The following is a 15,375-nucleotide window of genomic DNA, read 5'->3' as shown; positions in this document are numbered from 1 at the left end:
GCGAGCTGCCTGGTATATAGTAGGGATTCAGCAAGTACTTACTGAGGGAATGACTGAGGCTGTTGGGAGGCCCAGGTGAGAGATGGTGAGCCTGTGAATGACAGCAGTGGTGGAAGGGGAGATGGAAAAGAGGGGATGGACCCTAGAGGAGGAATCTCCGGGGCTATAAATGTACCCTTTGCAGCAGAAGCCAGGAGGTGGGGTTAGCAGCCTCCTCCTCTCCCGTTTTCCTGATCTGAGCAGCCTGTCTTTTGGCCTGGCATAGAAAGAGCTGGGAGGGTCGTCACCCCAGCCACCATCTAGTTGAACCTCTTCAGGTTTCATTGGGGGAAAACCGAGGCTCAAGAGACTCTAGCACATCAGACGCAGAGCCTGAACCAGAACCCAGGTGTTCTGTGCTAATGGTGGTGGTGTTAACATCGGGTTCAATGATGGCCCGGGCGGGATGGCACCCGGGAAGAGGGGAAAGGTGGGCCCAAGTGTGTGTTTCTGTAGAAGGAGGAAACCTCGAATTCTATAAGATTCTCAAAGAGAATCCGATTCCGATGAGCTCCCAAAAGGCTGATCGTAAATGCCGGTCCCCAGACGCTGGACTGGAGCTGGGATAGAGTGGAATAGGGATGGGGACACATGGATGGCTGGATGGGTAGATGGATGGATGGGACGCTGCGCCCACGCGAGGGAATTTCCTCTGGAAGAGAGCAAAACTCAAAGCTGGGAAACTCTTTTTCGGTGAAACGCCTCTCCAGGCTCCCTCCTCCCACGCCCCAGCTGTGGCCTTCCGGTTTTCTGGGGCAGGGGAAGTCTTCCAGCTCTCCATCCGCGGCGGAGACGTTTCGATTCTGCCGGGATTTCCGTAGGCGGCGGGGGAGAACCATGAGGGTCCCCAGCATCCGTAGACACCGCTCTCCAGGGACGAGGAGGGAGGACTCGCTCTTGGACGCCTTCCCAAAAGCTTCCCTAAACTCCAGGAGAAGTGAAACATCTGGGAATGTCCTGCAGAAATCCCTGCAGGGAAGAGTGCAACGCCTGACCACGCCCCCTCAGCTAGGCCGGCCGCGATTGGTCCCAGAAGACCCCGCCCCTTTCCTGAGCGGCACCGCCCCCGGGCCTGGGAGTTCCTACCAAAGGCAGAGCCCCGCGCCCTCTGCTCCCGCCGCCCAGGTCTCGCCCCACCATGATTCGCCTGCCTCTGCAGTGTCTCGTCTGGGGCAGCGTGTTGACCGCCGTGAGTTGAGTTTCTGCGTCGACCCGACGGGGAATTTGGGATTTAAGAGCGAGGAATGGGAGGGAAGGGTAGCAGGGCCTCGGGGAAGGAGTTTTCCTGGCAGATTTGGGGGGGACAGGAGGGTAGAAGCTGAGTGTAGGACCCCGGGTGCTAGCTGAATGGGGTGGGCTGTTTCTTTCCTTCCGGGCCGGGGTCCCAGAGGGCCCACAGAGGGCGTCTAAGGAAGGCATGGCAGGCACAAGCTTGCCTAGACGGTGTGGACGCGGTAGGGTCCAGGGAACTTCTAACAGTCTGTTGACTAGCAGGCTAGAGTCTGGGTAAGTCCCTGAGGCTGCCACACAGACTGGTGGGACTGCCCCGGGAAGGGGCGGGTCAGGCTGCTTCCTGGCTCTTTCCTGCCCCTTTCCCATGTGGGCAGGGGCCAGCCTCTGGGAGTCCTTTTTTACCTCCGTGCCAGCCGGGGTTGCCACCATGCAGGGCATCTTGTGGGAACAGGGGGTGGGGACAGAGCCCTGGGTACTTCTTTCAGATCCTCTCCCTCCCTTCCCCAGTCGTGGGTGATCTTGGATACCTAGGGCTGAGTGCCTGCTAAGTTCAGGGTGGCGTATGGGACCTTTTTGTGGGGCTGGTGGTGGGATGAGCAGTTCATGGGACCCGGAAAAGGGTTAGGAGAGCAGCAGGGGTTTCTGCAGCACCCAGAAGGGCTCAGAGCCAACCAAGCATGTCTCCGGGATTTTCAGAGCCCAGCCCTTGACTCACTTTTTGCTTCAAAGTATTTTTGTAGTTCCTCATTCTGGGGCCTGGGAATCCCCCCAGTACCTGATGGGCTCATTCTGCCCCTCTGTCCCCACCCTCATTTAGGGGGTTGCGGATTCTGACATGAGGGCGGTGCAATGACCTGTGGTGTGCAGGGCTGGACAGCAAGGGGAAAGTCAGTGGGGAAGCTGCCTGGGTCTGGAGCTTTCATTTTCACTCTAAGCAATGGCTCTTAGGGGAAAGGCTGGTGGGAAGAGAGTGGAGCTGGGGAGAGGAGGAGGAGGGCCCTGGAGGAAGAGATGGAGGAGGAGCCAGGGGAGGTGGGATGGAAGGTGGCCTGGGCTTCTCAAGAGCCCTCATAACCCCCAGTTTTGGCTCCAGACAGAGGCTGGGTCTAGACAAATCTAATAATGTTGTTGTTATTTGCCATCGAGTCGGCCCCGACTCATAGCGACCCCTCCTTGGGTTTCCGAGGCAGTATCACTACGGAAGTAGGAATGCCCAACCTTCCTTCCGAGGAGTGGCTGGTGGGTTTGAACCTCCAGCCTTCTGGTTAGCAGTCAAGTGCCTTAGGCACTATGCTACCAGAGCTCCCAATCTAATAACAGCAGGGCCTATTCACAGAGGGCTTCTTAGGTCAGTCCCTGAGCTAAGTGCTTGACATTTTCCTTCTGATTCTTCCCGTATGGCCCATTATACAGATGAAGAGACAGAGGCCCAGAGAGAGGAAGTGTCTCATCCAAGGCTTCATAGCTGGATGAGGGTGGAACTTGGATAGGAATCCACGCCCGCATGATTCTTGAGACTGCCTCTCAGATGGGGAGAATCTCCAAGTGCTGGTCCCAAGCTCCTTTGTGGCAGAAGGGTGGGACCTCTGGGGACTGACAGCTTTCAGAGGAGGAGTCTCCTGTGTTGGACAGTGGCGTCAAAGGACCGTCATTGCCCTGGGGGTGTGAGGGAAGGCCCACCAGGCTTGCTAGGAGGACATTCACGGGCTGGTGCGTTGGTATGTACTGGTGGGGGCAGCAGCCTTTTCTACTTCCTTCCTCATTTGATCATTAAGATGCACTTCCGTAATCAGAGCCGCTGATCAGATGGGCTTCTGGACAACCAGCCCAATAGCCTGGGTGCTTGGCACTCAAGCAGGTATCACGCATGCATGATGATGAAAAGCTGCCACTTACTGGCACCTGGGGCTGTCCCTGGGTGGTGCAAATGGTTGAACGCTCAACTACTAACCGCAAGCTTGGCTGTTTGAACTCACTCAGAGGTGGCTTGGAAGAACAGCCTGGCGCTCTCTTTCTTGAAAACCCTGTGGGCACAGTTCCATTCTGCACACACGAGGTTGTCCTGAGTGAGAACTGACCTGTCTGCAACTGGTTTGGTTTTCTTTACTGTTCTAGGCACTGTGCTAGGCCATATACATATATTCTTTCTAATCTTCACAACCCGACCTGGAGAGCAGGCATTATTACTCCCATTTTACAGATAAGAAAACTGAGGCTATGAAAAGTGAAATAACTAGTAACTGTTACAGAGTTGAGATTGGAGCTGAAAGCTATCTGACTCTCAAATCTGTGCTCTTCTCACTGGTGGTTCCCAAACTGTGGGATGATTTTAAGGAGCACATGGATATAAAACTAAGTTAACCCAGACTCACTTTACAGGTTTTTTAATCCTTCTCATTTCTTCAAGGAGGGAGTCTCTGAAGCTCGAAGAGAGTTAACACCTCTCAGGCATTTGCTAATCTTCCTCTTTAAACAAAAATTCAGAGCAGACCTGGGATGGAGGTCCTTCAACCAGAAAAGCAACCACCTGGGGTTGATTAACACTGTTTTGTTTCTGTGGGATTTATTTTTGGGGTTGCCTTTTTATTTATAAGATGTGATACTGGTTCTTCTCTCATGGCAATGATACAAGGTTTACTTTTAAAGTGAACGTATTTAGCACGGGTGGTACCTGGACATAGTGAAAACGGTGCAGGTCAGACCCAGGTTGATGGAGAGAGGAAGCATCGAGACTCAAGTTTTCATTTGGATTCTGTCGCTGTTTAACTCTGGGCAAGTGTCCCAGCCTCCCTGATCCTCAGTCTCACCATCTGTAAAATAAAAAGAGTTGAATTTTATAAGCCTAGCATTTCATGAGGCAAGGGCCGGATGAGCATAGTTAGAGGGTGAAAACATGATGGGGTTTGGAGGGGGGCGGGGGAGGAGGAGTGGAAGGATGGGAGGAAGAGGTCAGGGACCAAATATAGCTCCAGCCAGCCTCAGGACTCCAGGGGAGGCACTCCAGCCCCCTGGCCTCACATCCTCACATCTTGGAGAAGAGGAAAAAGCCAGGAGTCAAGCCAAAATGAGGATCCGTCTAGTTCTAAGAATATTGCAAGGTTCTTGTGTAACCACTTTATAAAATATCAGAATGATTCCCTGGGAGCTTCTAAAATCAGATCTGTTGTCGGTTTACTTGAAAACAAACACGCCAAGTCATATGCAGGCTCATTTTCTGCTGTGGTCTTCCACCCCAGTTCTAGCCTGTCCTGACCACCTTTCCCCTTCCTGCGTGGAGGCTGCAGCAGGGATTTCCAGATTCCTTCACATTCCACGATTCTCTTTTCAGGTCCACACAGAGCCTCCTACTCCGTGCAAACAAGACCAGTACTACATAAACGATCAGTGCTGTGATCTTTGTCCTCCAGGTGAGATCCCACCCTCACATCCCTTAGTGGGGCCCCCCGGCTTTGCTGGCAGACACAAACCCATGTGCCAACTGTAAATGCAAGTCGGAACCCAGCCCTAGGGATTTCCGATCCCTGCCCAGCTGTCAGAATGTTCTCGGCTCCCTCCACCAGGTGAACTTCTGCCTACTTAGCACTAGGGTTCCTATCTGCAAGCGTGGCCCAGCATCTCCCCCTCCAGACCATGAAGAATGGGAGGGTCCAAGATTTTCATCTCCGTACCCCTTGCCCTAAAGACTGACCGGATTTCTTGTGAGGAGAATCTGACTTTGAGTTGGCCAGAACTTCCTCCTTTACTGATGTTTTCCAGGAATGAAACTGGTGAACGACTGTTCCAAGGACGTCAGCACACAATGCCATCCTTGCGGTCCAGATGAATTCCTGGGCACCTTGAACAGAGAGAGACACTGTCACCAGCACAAATACTGTGAGCCCAGTGAGTGGGCTTCTGGGGGGCAGTGCTCATTCCCGACGGTACAGCCATTCTGTGTCTTTAATAGCCAGGGTCTGGGTTGTACTAGTGGTTAAAGAATTTGATCACTATCCCTACTTGGAAGAGGGTCTGAGAACAACAGAGCAGGCAGCAGGCTCTGAGCATGGCCCAGCAAGGGGTACCATCCTTCCTGCCCACCTCTGCTCAGACCTAGGGCTCCAGGTCCAGAAGAATGGCACCTTGAAGACAGACACCACGTGCATCTGTAAAAAGGGCCAGCACTGCACCAGTGACGCCTGCGAGAGCTGTGTCCCACACAGCTCCTGCCCTCCTGGCTTTGGGGTCACGGAGATCGGTAAGTGGCCTGTCTGGGCACTGGCTCTGGAGGCAGGAGAGTAGCCCAGGGCCACAGGTGAGACACTGGGCCGTGCATACTCAGCCTCAAAAGCAAAGGAAACGGAGACTTCAACCTAAGTTGATACCTCAGGAAATGGAGCCTCTTCCCTTCCATCTGCCTTGGGAGGGCGACAGGAGAAACCCTCCTGGGGCCTATAACAGCTGGGGAAGCTCTAGGCTGATGAAAGAGTGCTCAGAGCAGAAGCTCTTCCTGCCCCACTTGTCCACTTGCTCTCTTGAGAGCTTGGCAGGTGGTCTGCTGTGACGAGTATGTCACACCCCACCCTCCCTCCAGCTACAGGTGTTTCTGATACCGTCTGCAAACCCTGCCCAGTCGGCTTTTTCTCCAATGTGTCATCTGCTTTGGAAAAGTGTCACCCTTGGACAAGGTATGACGACTCATCCTCTTCTGTTTCCTGCCCCATGAGGGACACAGGCTCTCCTTCCATGCTGTCCTCTGTCCTTCAACCCCCTGCCCTCCCATGTCCACACACACTATAGAACACCCACAAAGGGGGCTTAGGGCCAACCAAGTGGATACTCTCCAGCATTTGTCTTGCCTGCTTTCTCTTAGTGTAACAGACACTGTTGGTCTCTCTCATCTTTGTGAAGTTCCTCCTCCTTGCAGTATCATGATCCCTCTCTTAGTTTTCCTTCTTTCCCCCACTTCTGCACCTCCTCAGTCTTCCTCCTCCTTGAATGGTTTTTCTAGTCCTTTGTTCTGGGCTCTCTTTACTAATCACATTGCCTGCCTTCCCTGGGGCATCTCATCTACATCCATGACTTCAACTACCATCTCCTTATGATGGTTCCCATCAAGATCTCCTGTCCGGTATTGTCTCCTGGCTCCCAGATTCTCACAGCCAGCTACTGTGTGCCCATCTCCACCTGGATGACCACAGACATCTCCAGCGCTGTGTGTCCCAAATGGACTTAGTGCTCACTTTCCTCACCACCAGGCACTTACCCAATGGGCCTTCCTTTATCACCTCCATCCCCAAGTCAGTCTCCAGGTCCTGTCCGTTGGTCTTCTAAATCCTTGGAAATCCCTCTCCCTCTCATTGTCTCCACTGAGCCCACTTTAGTTTGAGCCTCATCATAGTGAGGCCTCAGCCTCCTCACTGACCTCAGGCCTCTCCCCTTTAGCTGGTTCTCCATCCTGGTGCTGGAGTTAGCTTTCTAAAACCCGTTTCAGATCCCGGCACTCCTCTATTTAAAATCCTTCCTGCCTCTTGTTGCCTTCAGGGTGAAACTCAAACTCCTGAGCATGGCATTTAAGCCCTAGTTGACTTTCCAGCTTCATCTGATGACATCTTTCCCACATCTCGCTGCCTCATGGGGCTTGCAGCCTCTGAACACGCCGTTCATTGTCTTGCCTAACACCCTCCTGTTGGAAATGTTCTTGACACCTGCCATTAACTTTTTTTACATTTAATTTTTAAAAATGAGTGACACATGCAGATGGGACAAAAGGCACAGAAAGACCTCTAATGATCAGTCTCCCTCACCCTGTCCATCAGCCACCAAATCCCCTTCCATGGAGGCCACCTCTGTCACCAGTTCCTTGTGTGTCCTTCCTGAGATTCTATGTACAAACATACACACATGCACACACATGTGCACACACACATACACATTCTCCCTTCTTTCATTTTTCATACATGTAGTAACATACCATATAAACTGTATAACTTGTTCACTATCTACCTTTCCCCAGAAGTCTGCAAACTCTGTAAGTATAAAAACTGGGCCTCTGTCTTAGTTCTCTACTGCTGCTAAAACAGAGATACCCACAAGTGGTGGCTTTAACAAACAGAAGTTTATTTTCTGACAGTGTAGGAGACTAGAAGTTAAATTCCAGGCACTGGTTTTTGAGGAAGGCTTTCTCCCTGTAGGCTCTGGGGGAAAGTCCTTGTTCTTTGGGGATTGTCATGTGGTATGGCAGCTGTCTGCCCCTGTCTCTGCTTCCTTCTCTGTGTCTAATCTGCTTTTTTATATCTCAAGAGAGATTGATTTAAAACATGTAATCTAATACTGTCTAGTTATCACAGTAGGAAAACCCATTCCCAAATGAGTTATAACCACAGGTACAGGGATTAGGATTTACACATATGTTTTGGGGAACACAATTCACCCATAATAGCCCCTTTCCCCTGCACCTGATGCATCCCCTATTTCTGGAACAGTACCTGATACATAGTAAATGCTCAGGAAATACTTACTGATGAATGTTGACTGTAAGTACCCGTGGTGTCATAGAATCAGAGAACTGGGTTACAGTCTGACTGTGGCTTGGTCATGGTGTGCCCCAGGGCAAATGCCCACCCTCTCTGAGCTCAGTATCCTCATTTGGAAAATGGGAATGACCTGTGTCTTTTGGTGCTTGAGGAAGAGACATGTGCAAGTGTTTTTTAAGGTTAAGCCAGATGCTTGCTTTTCGGCTCCTCTCTCCTTCTCCCATGTTAGATGGATCTTCCATTGCAATGACCTCTGCCCGTCCCTCCCCATTCCTCCTGGGACCAGCCTGGACTAGGTCCTCATCATCCCATTTGTGGACTCCTGCAGTGTCCTGCCAGCTGGCCACTCTTCTGTAATTTCTCCTCCCTGGAGCTCTCTGGCCAGCGCAAGCTTTGAAAACATTTTTTGCACTACTTCGGTCATCTGGTTGGTTGCTGACAAGACTCACCAGTTGACTCCACTTGAAATTTCCATGCTTGGTCATCAATGACTTGGTTCTAAAGACCCACTTGCCCATAGTTTCCTGGCACCATTCTGCGTATACCCAGCTGATTTCCCTTGGTCGCTTGGCTAGAACGCACTTGCCACTCTAAACCTCCCATCCTCAGGACCTGCCCAGATCTTACCTCCCCAGGGAAGTCTTTGCAGAATACCTTTAAGCCAGTGGTTCCCAACAGAAAGCAGTTTTGCTCTCCGTGGGACATTTGACAATGTCTGGAGACATTTTGGTTATCACAGCTGGGGAGGGAGTGCTATGGGAATCTGGTGGGTAGACGCCAGGGAGTGGCTAAACTTCCTGTAATACACAGGACAGCTCTTCTACAGCAAAGAATGGCCCAGCCCCAAATGTCAGTAGTGCCAAGGCTGAGAATGCTGCCTTAAACAGAACTCGTTATCTCTCCATTCCAGCCATTGTGGGTCTGTCTCTTCTCTGAATCCTTCTTACTTCATTTTCACCAACATCACAAAGCTTGGCACTCATTATAGACTCTCCTATTATTACTCCTTCAAGGGTTCACGTGCAACAGTCTTTTCTCTCCACTCGTGAGTTCCATAAGCGTCTGTGTCATTCCCGTAGTAACCTGCGTAGGATGTTGCATGACATACTTGCTTGGTGAACCCAGATTTGTGGATTGTTTGACTGCCTCCCTCAGGGGTTGGAAATCTTACTATTAGAGAAACTTCACGTATCTTTCTCTGTGTGCGTGTGTGTGTGTGCGCGTGTGTGCGTGTGTGTGCACACACCCATATGTGTCTTTGCATCCAGCTGCAAGACCAAAGACCTGGCAGAACTGAAGGCGGGAACCAGCATGACTGATGCTGTCTGTGGTGAGTCCTGGAGAATGGGCTGGGATGGTGGGAAATTGAAAGGGGAGACTGAGGCCCAGAGAAATACCAGGTGGGGAAAAGGAGAGGAGGTAAAGTGAGAGGAGGAGGCAGTTTGGGGTTGTGGTGTCCCAGTTTTGCCTCTTACCTGTGTATCCTGGTCAAGTTACGTCCTCTCTGAGCCTCAATTTTTTCATCTGTAAAATAGGATGCTAATAGCTGCCCTCTTAGTGCCTCCCTGCACTCTGAGTACCGTACAGTGGGACACCATCCACTCTTGGGCCCTCAGTTTTAGTTGTAGAATGAGGAGGTGGGCCTGCACCACAGTCCACAAACTCAAATCATCACAGGGACGAGACAGGTCATGTTAAAGAGTAAAAAAGGTCAGGAGGAAGACTACACCCTTTTTACTTTTCTTTAAAATTCAGTTTCCTCCTGGCACTTGCCTAAGACCCAATACTTAAGGAAGTGCCAAAAAAATACAGCAGTTAAGATAAGTAATATTTTAATCTATATCTATCTATCTCTATATATTTAAATCAAAATTGATGCACACATATGAAAAAAAACTCAACCAACCCACGATGAACAAAACATCAAAATTTTAAATCCTACTCAGGTTACTATGAGACTCTTAACAGAATTCAAGAGTGGAGAGAGAAGGCTATTGTATGATCCTGCCTTACTTGCCTCACCCTAATCCTAAACCTGGTTTCACTAAAACTTTGTCTAAAAAATAGGCAGACAGCCTGTGGGCTGCAATTTGCTGATTATTTTTTAAAAATATATCACTTAAGAATATTATTTATCCTGGCGAGTTTTCTTGGCACCCCTGTACATTTTATGGCAAGGACAGTGTCTCACTTGCTTGTGTTTCTTGATCTTCCTTTCATTTTACCACTTAGAATGGGGACATAACAACAAGAGAGAATTTACTTTCCCTTCTAATCTATGACCAAAGCAACAGTGCAGATATAAATGATGCTGGACCTCAACATTGGGCAGAGAGTAGGGAGCAGTGGGGAGTGTGGGAAAGAGGTAGAGACAGCTACCACCACTCTATTCTAGTTGTTGGTTGCCAGACATGGGTTCCACAGGGGCCAGATCTTCCAAATTTGTAAGAGAGACCAGATATCCAGATTTTTAATGTAGAATCTTCCAATTTTAAAAAATGTTGGCATATGTATATATATATATATATAATTTTACTGGTCCCATTAAAGACATCTGCCACCACATATCACCAAGTGCCACTTGTTTGAAACCTCTGATGTCCATGAGCTCAGACAGTGAAGGATTTTAGTGGTGGGCAAGGGACAGCTGCTCCAGGCATAGGGGTGGGCAGTGACTATGGGTGAGGAGGCGTTGCTGAAGTCTTGATTTCTCCAGGTCCCTGGTCTCGGATGAGAGCTCTGGTGGTGATCCCCATCTCATTGGGCATCCTGTTTGCTGTCCTCTTTGTGTCTGCCTTTATCAGTGAGTCCTCAGGTGGGAGGGGATGGAGAAAGAGGGGGAGAGGGTACAAACCAGCACCAGCCGCCTATTTCCCAACCCCTCATCCCATTTTTTCTCTCTTAGGTAAGGTGGTCAAGAAGCCAGAGAATAAGGTAAGTTCCATCTGGAAGGGTGGGGAGAGTTTTGCCAAACTGGAAAGATTGACTTCTTGTTACCTCTGGTGGCATAGTGCCTAAGACATTTGACTGCTAACCAGAAGGTTGGCAGTTCAAACCCACCAGCCACTCTGTGGAAGGAAGATTAGGCAATCTACTTTCATAAAAATTTACCTCCTTGGAAACCCAAAAGGGGTTGCTAGGAGTCGGAATTGACTTGATTGCAGTGAGTTTTTTTTTTTTTTAATAGGCAGTAAACCCAGTTCAAAGTCTGCCCCTGTGTCCAGGGAGCAGCAGAACTGGCTTCTCTTACGCCTTCTCTAGACCCCAGCCTCCACTCCTCCTGCCCACTCCCCCCAGGCCAGCTGTTGTCCTGTCCAGAGCCCCAATCCCTACAGAGCTGTCCCTGGCCCCATTGGCACAGTCTGACATTTGCCACTCTCCACTCCTTTCCTGGCATTAAACACGTGGGGGAGCCCCGTCTTTGGGGCCTTGGTGTTGGATCAATGGGTGGAGCTAGACTGGAAGCCCCTCTGACTCCCACTCTGGAAGCTTCTTGTCATGCTCGGTGTGGCCAGCAGGGGGCAGGAGGCACCCAAAGAATTTCCCATTTGGGAAAAAGGAGAGTTTAGGGAGGAGACCTGCTTCCGAGGGAGGGGCTCCTCAGAGGTGAAGGCTGCCTGGCTGCTGGGGTAACCTCACTCCTCACTCCTTTGCTCCTCCAGGTTCCCCCTGGTAAGGGCGTAAGGAAAGATCCCGAGGAGTCGTTTTTCCTAGAGGACCTTCCTAGCTTTAACCCGGTGGCTCCAGTGCAGGAGACCTTACACGGGTGCCAGCCCGTCACCCAGGAGGATGGCAAAGAGAGCCGCATCTCAGTGCAGGAGAGACTGTGAGACCCTGGGTGCCCAGGAGAGAGGCAGCCTGGGCAACGGACACCTGGCCTGAGAGCCCAGAGCTGCTGCTGCAGCGTGAAGTAAGGCTGGCGCTTGCTGAGGTCCCAGCCAGGAGAAAATGTTCGCCTTGGAGGACTCCAGCCTCCAGCCCTGGAGCTCAGCCTATCTCTTAATTTGCTTTTTAAAGATGGAGGCGAAACTCTTTGGGGTAGGGGACAATATAGTAATAGCCACTAACTCCTCCAGTGTACCAGGGATGTATCTCGGTGGTTTCCATGTGCCCAGGGAGACACACGTGCAAATGACCGTTGATTGCAGTGTTGTTTGTGGTAGTGAAAAACTGGAAGCCACTTAACTGCCCCTCAAGTGGGGGACTGGCTAAATAAAATTGAAATATATTTGTACAACAGGATCTGAAAGACACTGTGGTGTGGGGGAAAAAAAAAAGGTTGCAAGATGATGGATATGGAAACTTTTTTTTTAAGCACATACTAAAACCTTGTAGGAGCTCTGGTAGCATAGTGCCTAAAGCACTTGACTGGTAACCAGAAAGCTGGGGGTTCAAACCCACTAGCCACTCCTTGGAAGGAAAGTTGGGCAATCTACTTACATAGTGATACTGCCTCGGAAACCCAAGGAAGGGTCGCTATGAATTGGGTCTGACTCAATGGCACAAAACAACAACAACAACAACAACGAACCTATGTGATTAAAAAAAAAAAAGACCCAATATGACGTATTGTCTATGGATATATGTGTGAATACAATGCACTTTATATCTGTGTGCATAAGGAGGGTTCTGGAAGGATACACAGAAATCTGTAACGCAAAATGTGGTAATGTCTGGGGTAGGAAGGAAGGGTCCAGGGAAAAGTCGGTTAAAGGAGACTTGGATTTCCTATAATGCTTTATTATTTTAATTTTTTTTTTTCAAAAGGAGAGTGAATTCGCATGTTGCTTATGTAATTAAAAAATCATCAGACATGTAAGAAGAAAGGCTGGGGTGGCCATGCTGGGTGATCTGAGCTGTTTCAGGCCCAGAGAATTAGGGCACTTTCAGAGCATAAATAAAAGTGGCCCCAGGCTCCTGCCCCCAGGGCGATGTTCGTGTGGTCTCACATTTGGCTTAGTTTTTTTTTTTTTTTTGCAAACGTTCTCATTTGATGTGTGCACACAAAACAGCCTTTGGGGCAGGCAGGGCCTGTGTCCCTCCCTCTTTTACAGAGGTAGCAACAGGCACAGAGAGGTCAAGTGACTTGCCTACAGTCACACAGCAGTTCCTAGTAATGCTTCATCCAGAACTCTGCGCACTCGGTGCTGTGCTGGTTTCCCCAGACCTGCCTGCTCCCTGGCCCTTACATCTGTAGCTCTGTCCTGGGGACATCCTGGGCCTCCCACCCCTTTTGACCTCCCAACTGTGACAGGAGCTGCAGCTTCTCGGTCAGATGGTGCCGCTTTCCCCCAGCAACATCTCAGGATAAAAATAACCGTCCTGTTCTCTTTTCCCGCTGTGCCAACTGAGGGGGAGCCTAGCCGGGAGGAGCGGCAGATGGAGTGGGAGCAGAGGGGAGGGGAGGGGAGGGAGGTTGTAGGACAAGGAGGAGAATGAAGAACACAAAGATTCCTGGTGAGGACAAGGCCAGCCGGGGTGAAACGCCGGATCTCAGCCTTTCCCTAGCGAGAAGCTGCTTTGGGTTTCCCCAAGTGTCCTGCTGCCCAGAGGATTGGGGTCGAGAAGGCTTTTCCCTGATGGAGGAGGGGAGGCAACTGGGAACCAAGAGAGAGGCACCTGGCTTGGCAGCTTTCTCAGAAGAGCTTCAAGGACCATTTGTATGTACCAGGTGGAGAACTTTGGTTTAGCAAGTGGAACAAAGTGGGTCTGTCTATGGTGGGAGGAGGATTTTTGAGAGCTAGCCCTCATCCCTTACCTAGAGCCCAAATGCTAGCTTTCTCACTGCTGTGTGTGGCAGTATGGTGGACGGAGACAGAAGACCCACCTCTGCTGCCTATTATCTGTGTGATCTTGGGTGAGTCACTCTCACTTCTTGACTTCTCAGTTTCTTCATCTGTCAAATGGAGACGATACCTGTAGCAGACTGTTGATACCTTCTCATCTCCTGGAGCTCCTTAGTGGCTCAGATGCTTAAGTGCTTGGCTATTAACCAAAAGGTTAGCTGTTTGAATCCACTCAGGAGCCCTTTGGAAAGTAGTCCTGGCCATCTACTTCCAAAAGATTGCAGCCATTGAAAACTCTACTATGTTACCCATGGGGTCACCATGAGTTAGAATGGTCTCTGTAGGCAGCTGGTTTGGTCCAGGGCTTTGGACCAGTTCTTCCCGATTCAGGCATGGCTGATGAAGCAAAATCGAAGTGGACTTGAATTGGTAAAACATGGGTGTGCCAGAACAATCAATAAACAGAGTGGGAAAAATTACGGGTCAATGCTCTGCTAAAAACTTAAAAGCCCCTCTTAGAAAACAAGGGCAGTGTGTGTGTTGCATAGCAACCAACTCTCTTGTTCGGCAGAGTCAGAAACAATGGTGCCTGGCCCAAAGATGATGGGCAGCCAACTGCTCTGGTCCACTTTGAGTGTGTGTTGCTCTCTACTGGCCTGGCACTAATCAAGTCTCCTGTTTCAGGCTTCTGAAAGGGCTCACTACCTCTTCTGAGTCTTCTATACCAGGGCTTTGATCTGTAATTTTTCCTGTTCCACTTATTTTTCCAGTACATCACATTTTACAAATTCGAGTCTGTTCTGATTTCACTGCATAAACCATGACTGGTTTGAAGGCCTGCTTCTTCTTCTTTTTTTTTTTAACATCCTAGGTCAGAGGTTCTCACACTTGAGTGTGTCTCAGGATCACCCGGAAGGCTTGTTAGACCACACACAGATGGCTGGACCCACCCCTAGCGTTTCCTGAAAGGGAGGAGCACCACTTACCCACTGTGCTAACACCCCCGTAAGACACCCTGCGTTGGTTTCCTTCCATTCCCTCCCCTATCTCATTTCTTTGCTTCCCTACTGATCTTTCCTTGAATCAACTCCCAAATGAAGTGCCTGCATTCATTCCTGGGCTTGGGGTCTGCTTCTGGGGGGAGCTCCCCTGAGAATCAGCAGAGCTCATGGGCGAACAGGTTCAGTCTTGTATATCTTAGCCTCCGTGACAGAGGGAAGAGGTGGTGATTCTTGGCAGCTAGTTCTCGGTTCTACTTGGAGATTGGCCAGGAACTTTCCACGTGACCTTGGGCAGGTTACTCTCTGGTTCTGGGCTTGGGTTTCTCCAGATGTGTGATGAAGACCTGGGCCCTATGAATTCTAAGTGTCTGGCTAGTTTTAAAAATTGCACAGAGGACAAACTCAGTGCAGGGTCCACCCTGGCTTCTGTGCTGGAGGGGGTGGGTGTGAGGCATGCATTAGCCAGCAGGTGGCACCAAGCTAACGTCCGAAGACCTTGGCAGCTGCTTGGACCCACACCACACCGGGCCTTTCCTCAGCAGAGGAGGCCTTCTCCCTGGCCTATGAGCCTGAGCCTTCTGAAGTCTCTGCTCTGCCACTTCATCCATTCCCAGCTTTCATCCACTGCCTTCCTTCCTTTCTTCATTTAACAAATATTGACTGCATTCCTATTGTGTGTCTCACCCTGACCTGGGATTGGGGCAGTAACAATACTAAGGGCTCACAGTGTTGAGTGCTGACTATGCTTAAAGACCTTTACACACAGTCCATGTGACAACCTTTATAAGACAGGTTTTTTTTTTT

At 50.2% G+C, this 15,375-nt stretch overlaps 1 protein-coding gene across 1 annotated transcript; it reads left to right on the top strand.

Moving 5' to 3' along the window:
* Positions 1-1,177: 1,177 nt before the first annotated feature.
* CD40 (CD40 molecule) lies at positions 1,178-11,614 on the top strand. The gene is made up of 9 exons (XM_007938439.1): positions 1,178-1,228; positions 4,601-4,679; positions 5,029-5,154; positions 5,360-5,506; positions 5,843-5,936; positions 9,053-9,114; positions 10,501-10,587; positions 10,690-10,718; positions 11,447-11,614. The coding sequence occupies exons 1-9, from the start codon at positions 1,178-1,180 to the stop codon at positions 11,612-11,614; spliced, it is 843 nt and encodes a 280-aa protein (XP_007936630.1).
* The last annotated feature ends 3,761 nt before the right edge of the window (positions 11,615-15,375 follow it).

This window comes from Orycteropus afer, unplaced genomic scaffold (genome assembly GCF_000298275.1).
Source record: "Orycteropus afer afer isolate SDZICR_OR568_19922 unplaced genomic scaffold, OryAfe1.0 scaffold00049, whole genome shotgun sequence".
Taxonomy (NCBI): domain Eukaryota; kingdom Metazoa; phylum Chordata; class Mammalia; order Tubulidentata; family Orycteropodidae; genus Orycteropus; species Orycteropus afer.
This window is presented reverse-complemented; position numbering and strand designations above follow the sequence as displayed.

Coding starts and splice junctions, on each gene's coding strand:
- CD40 (XM_007938439.1), top strand. CDS start 1,178: ATGATTCGCCTGCCTCTGCAGTGTCTCGTCTGGGGCAGCGTGTTGACC. Junction 10,588..10,689: donor CTTTGTGTCTGCCTTTATCA/GTGAGTCCTCAG, acceptor TTTCTCTCTTAG/GTAAGGTGGTCAAGAAGCCA. Junction 10,719..11,446: donor TCAAGAAGCCAGAGAATAAG/GTAAGTTCCATC, acceptor TTGCTCCTCCAG/GTTCCCCCTGGTAAGGGCGT.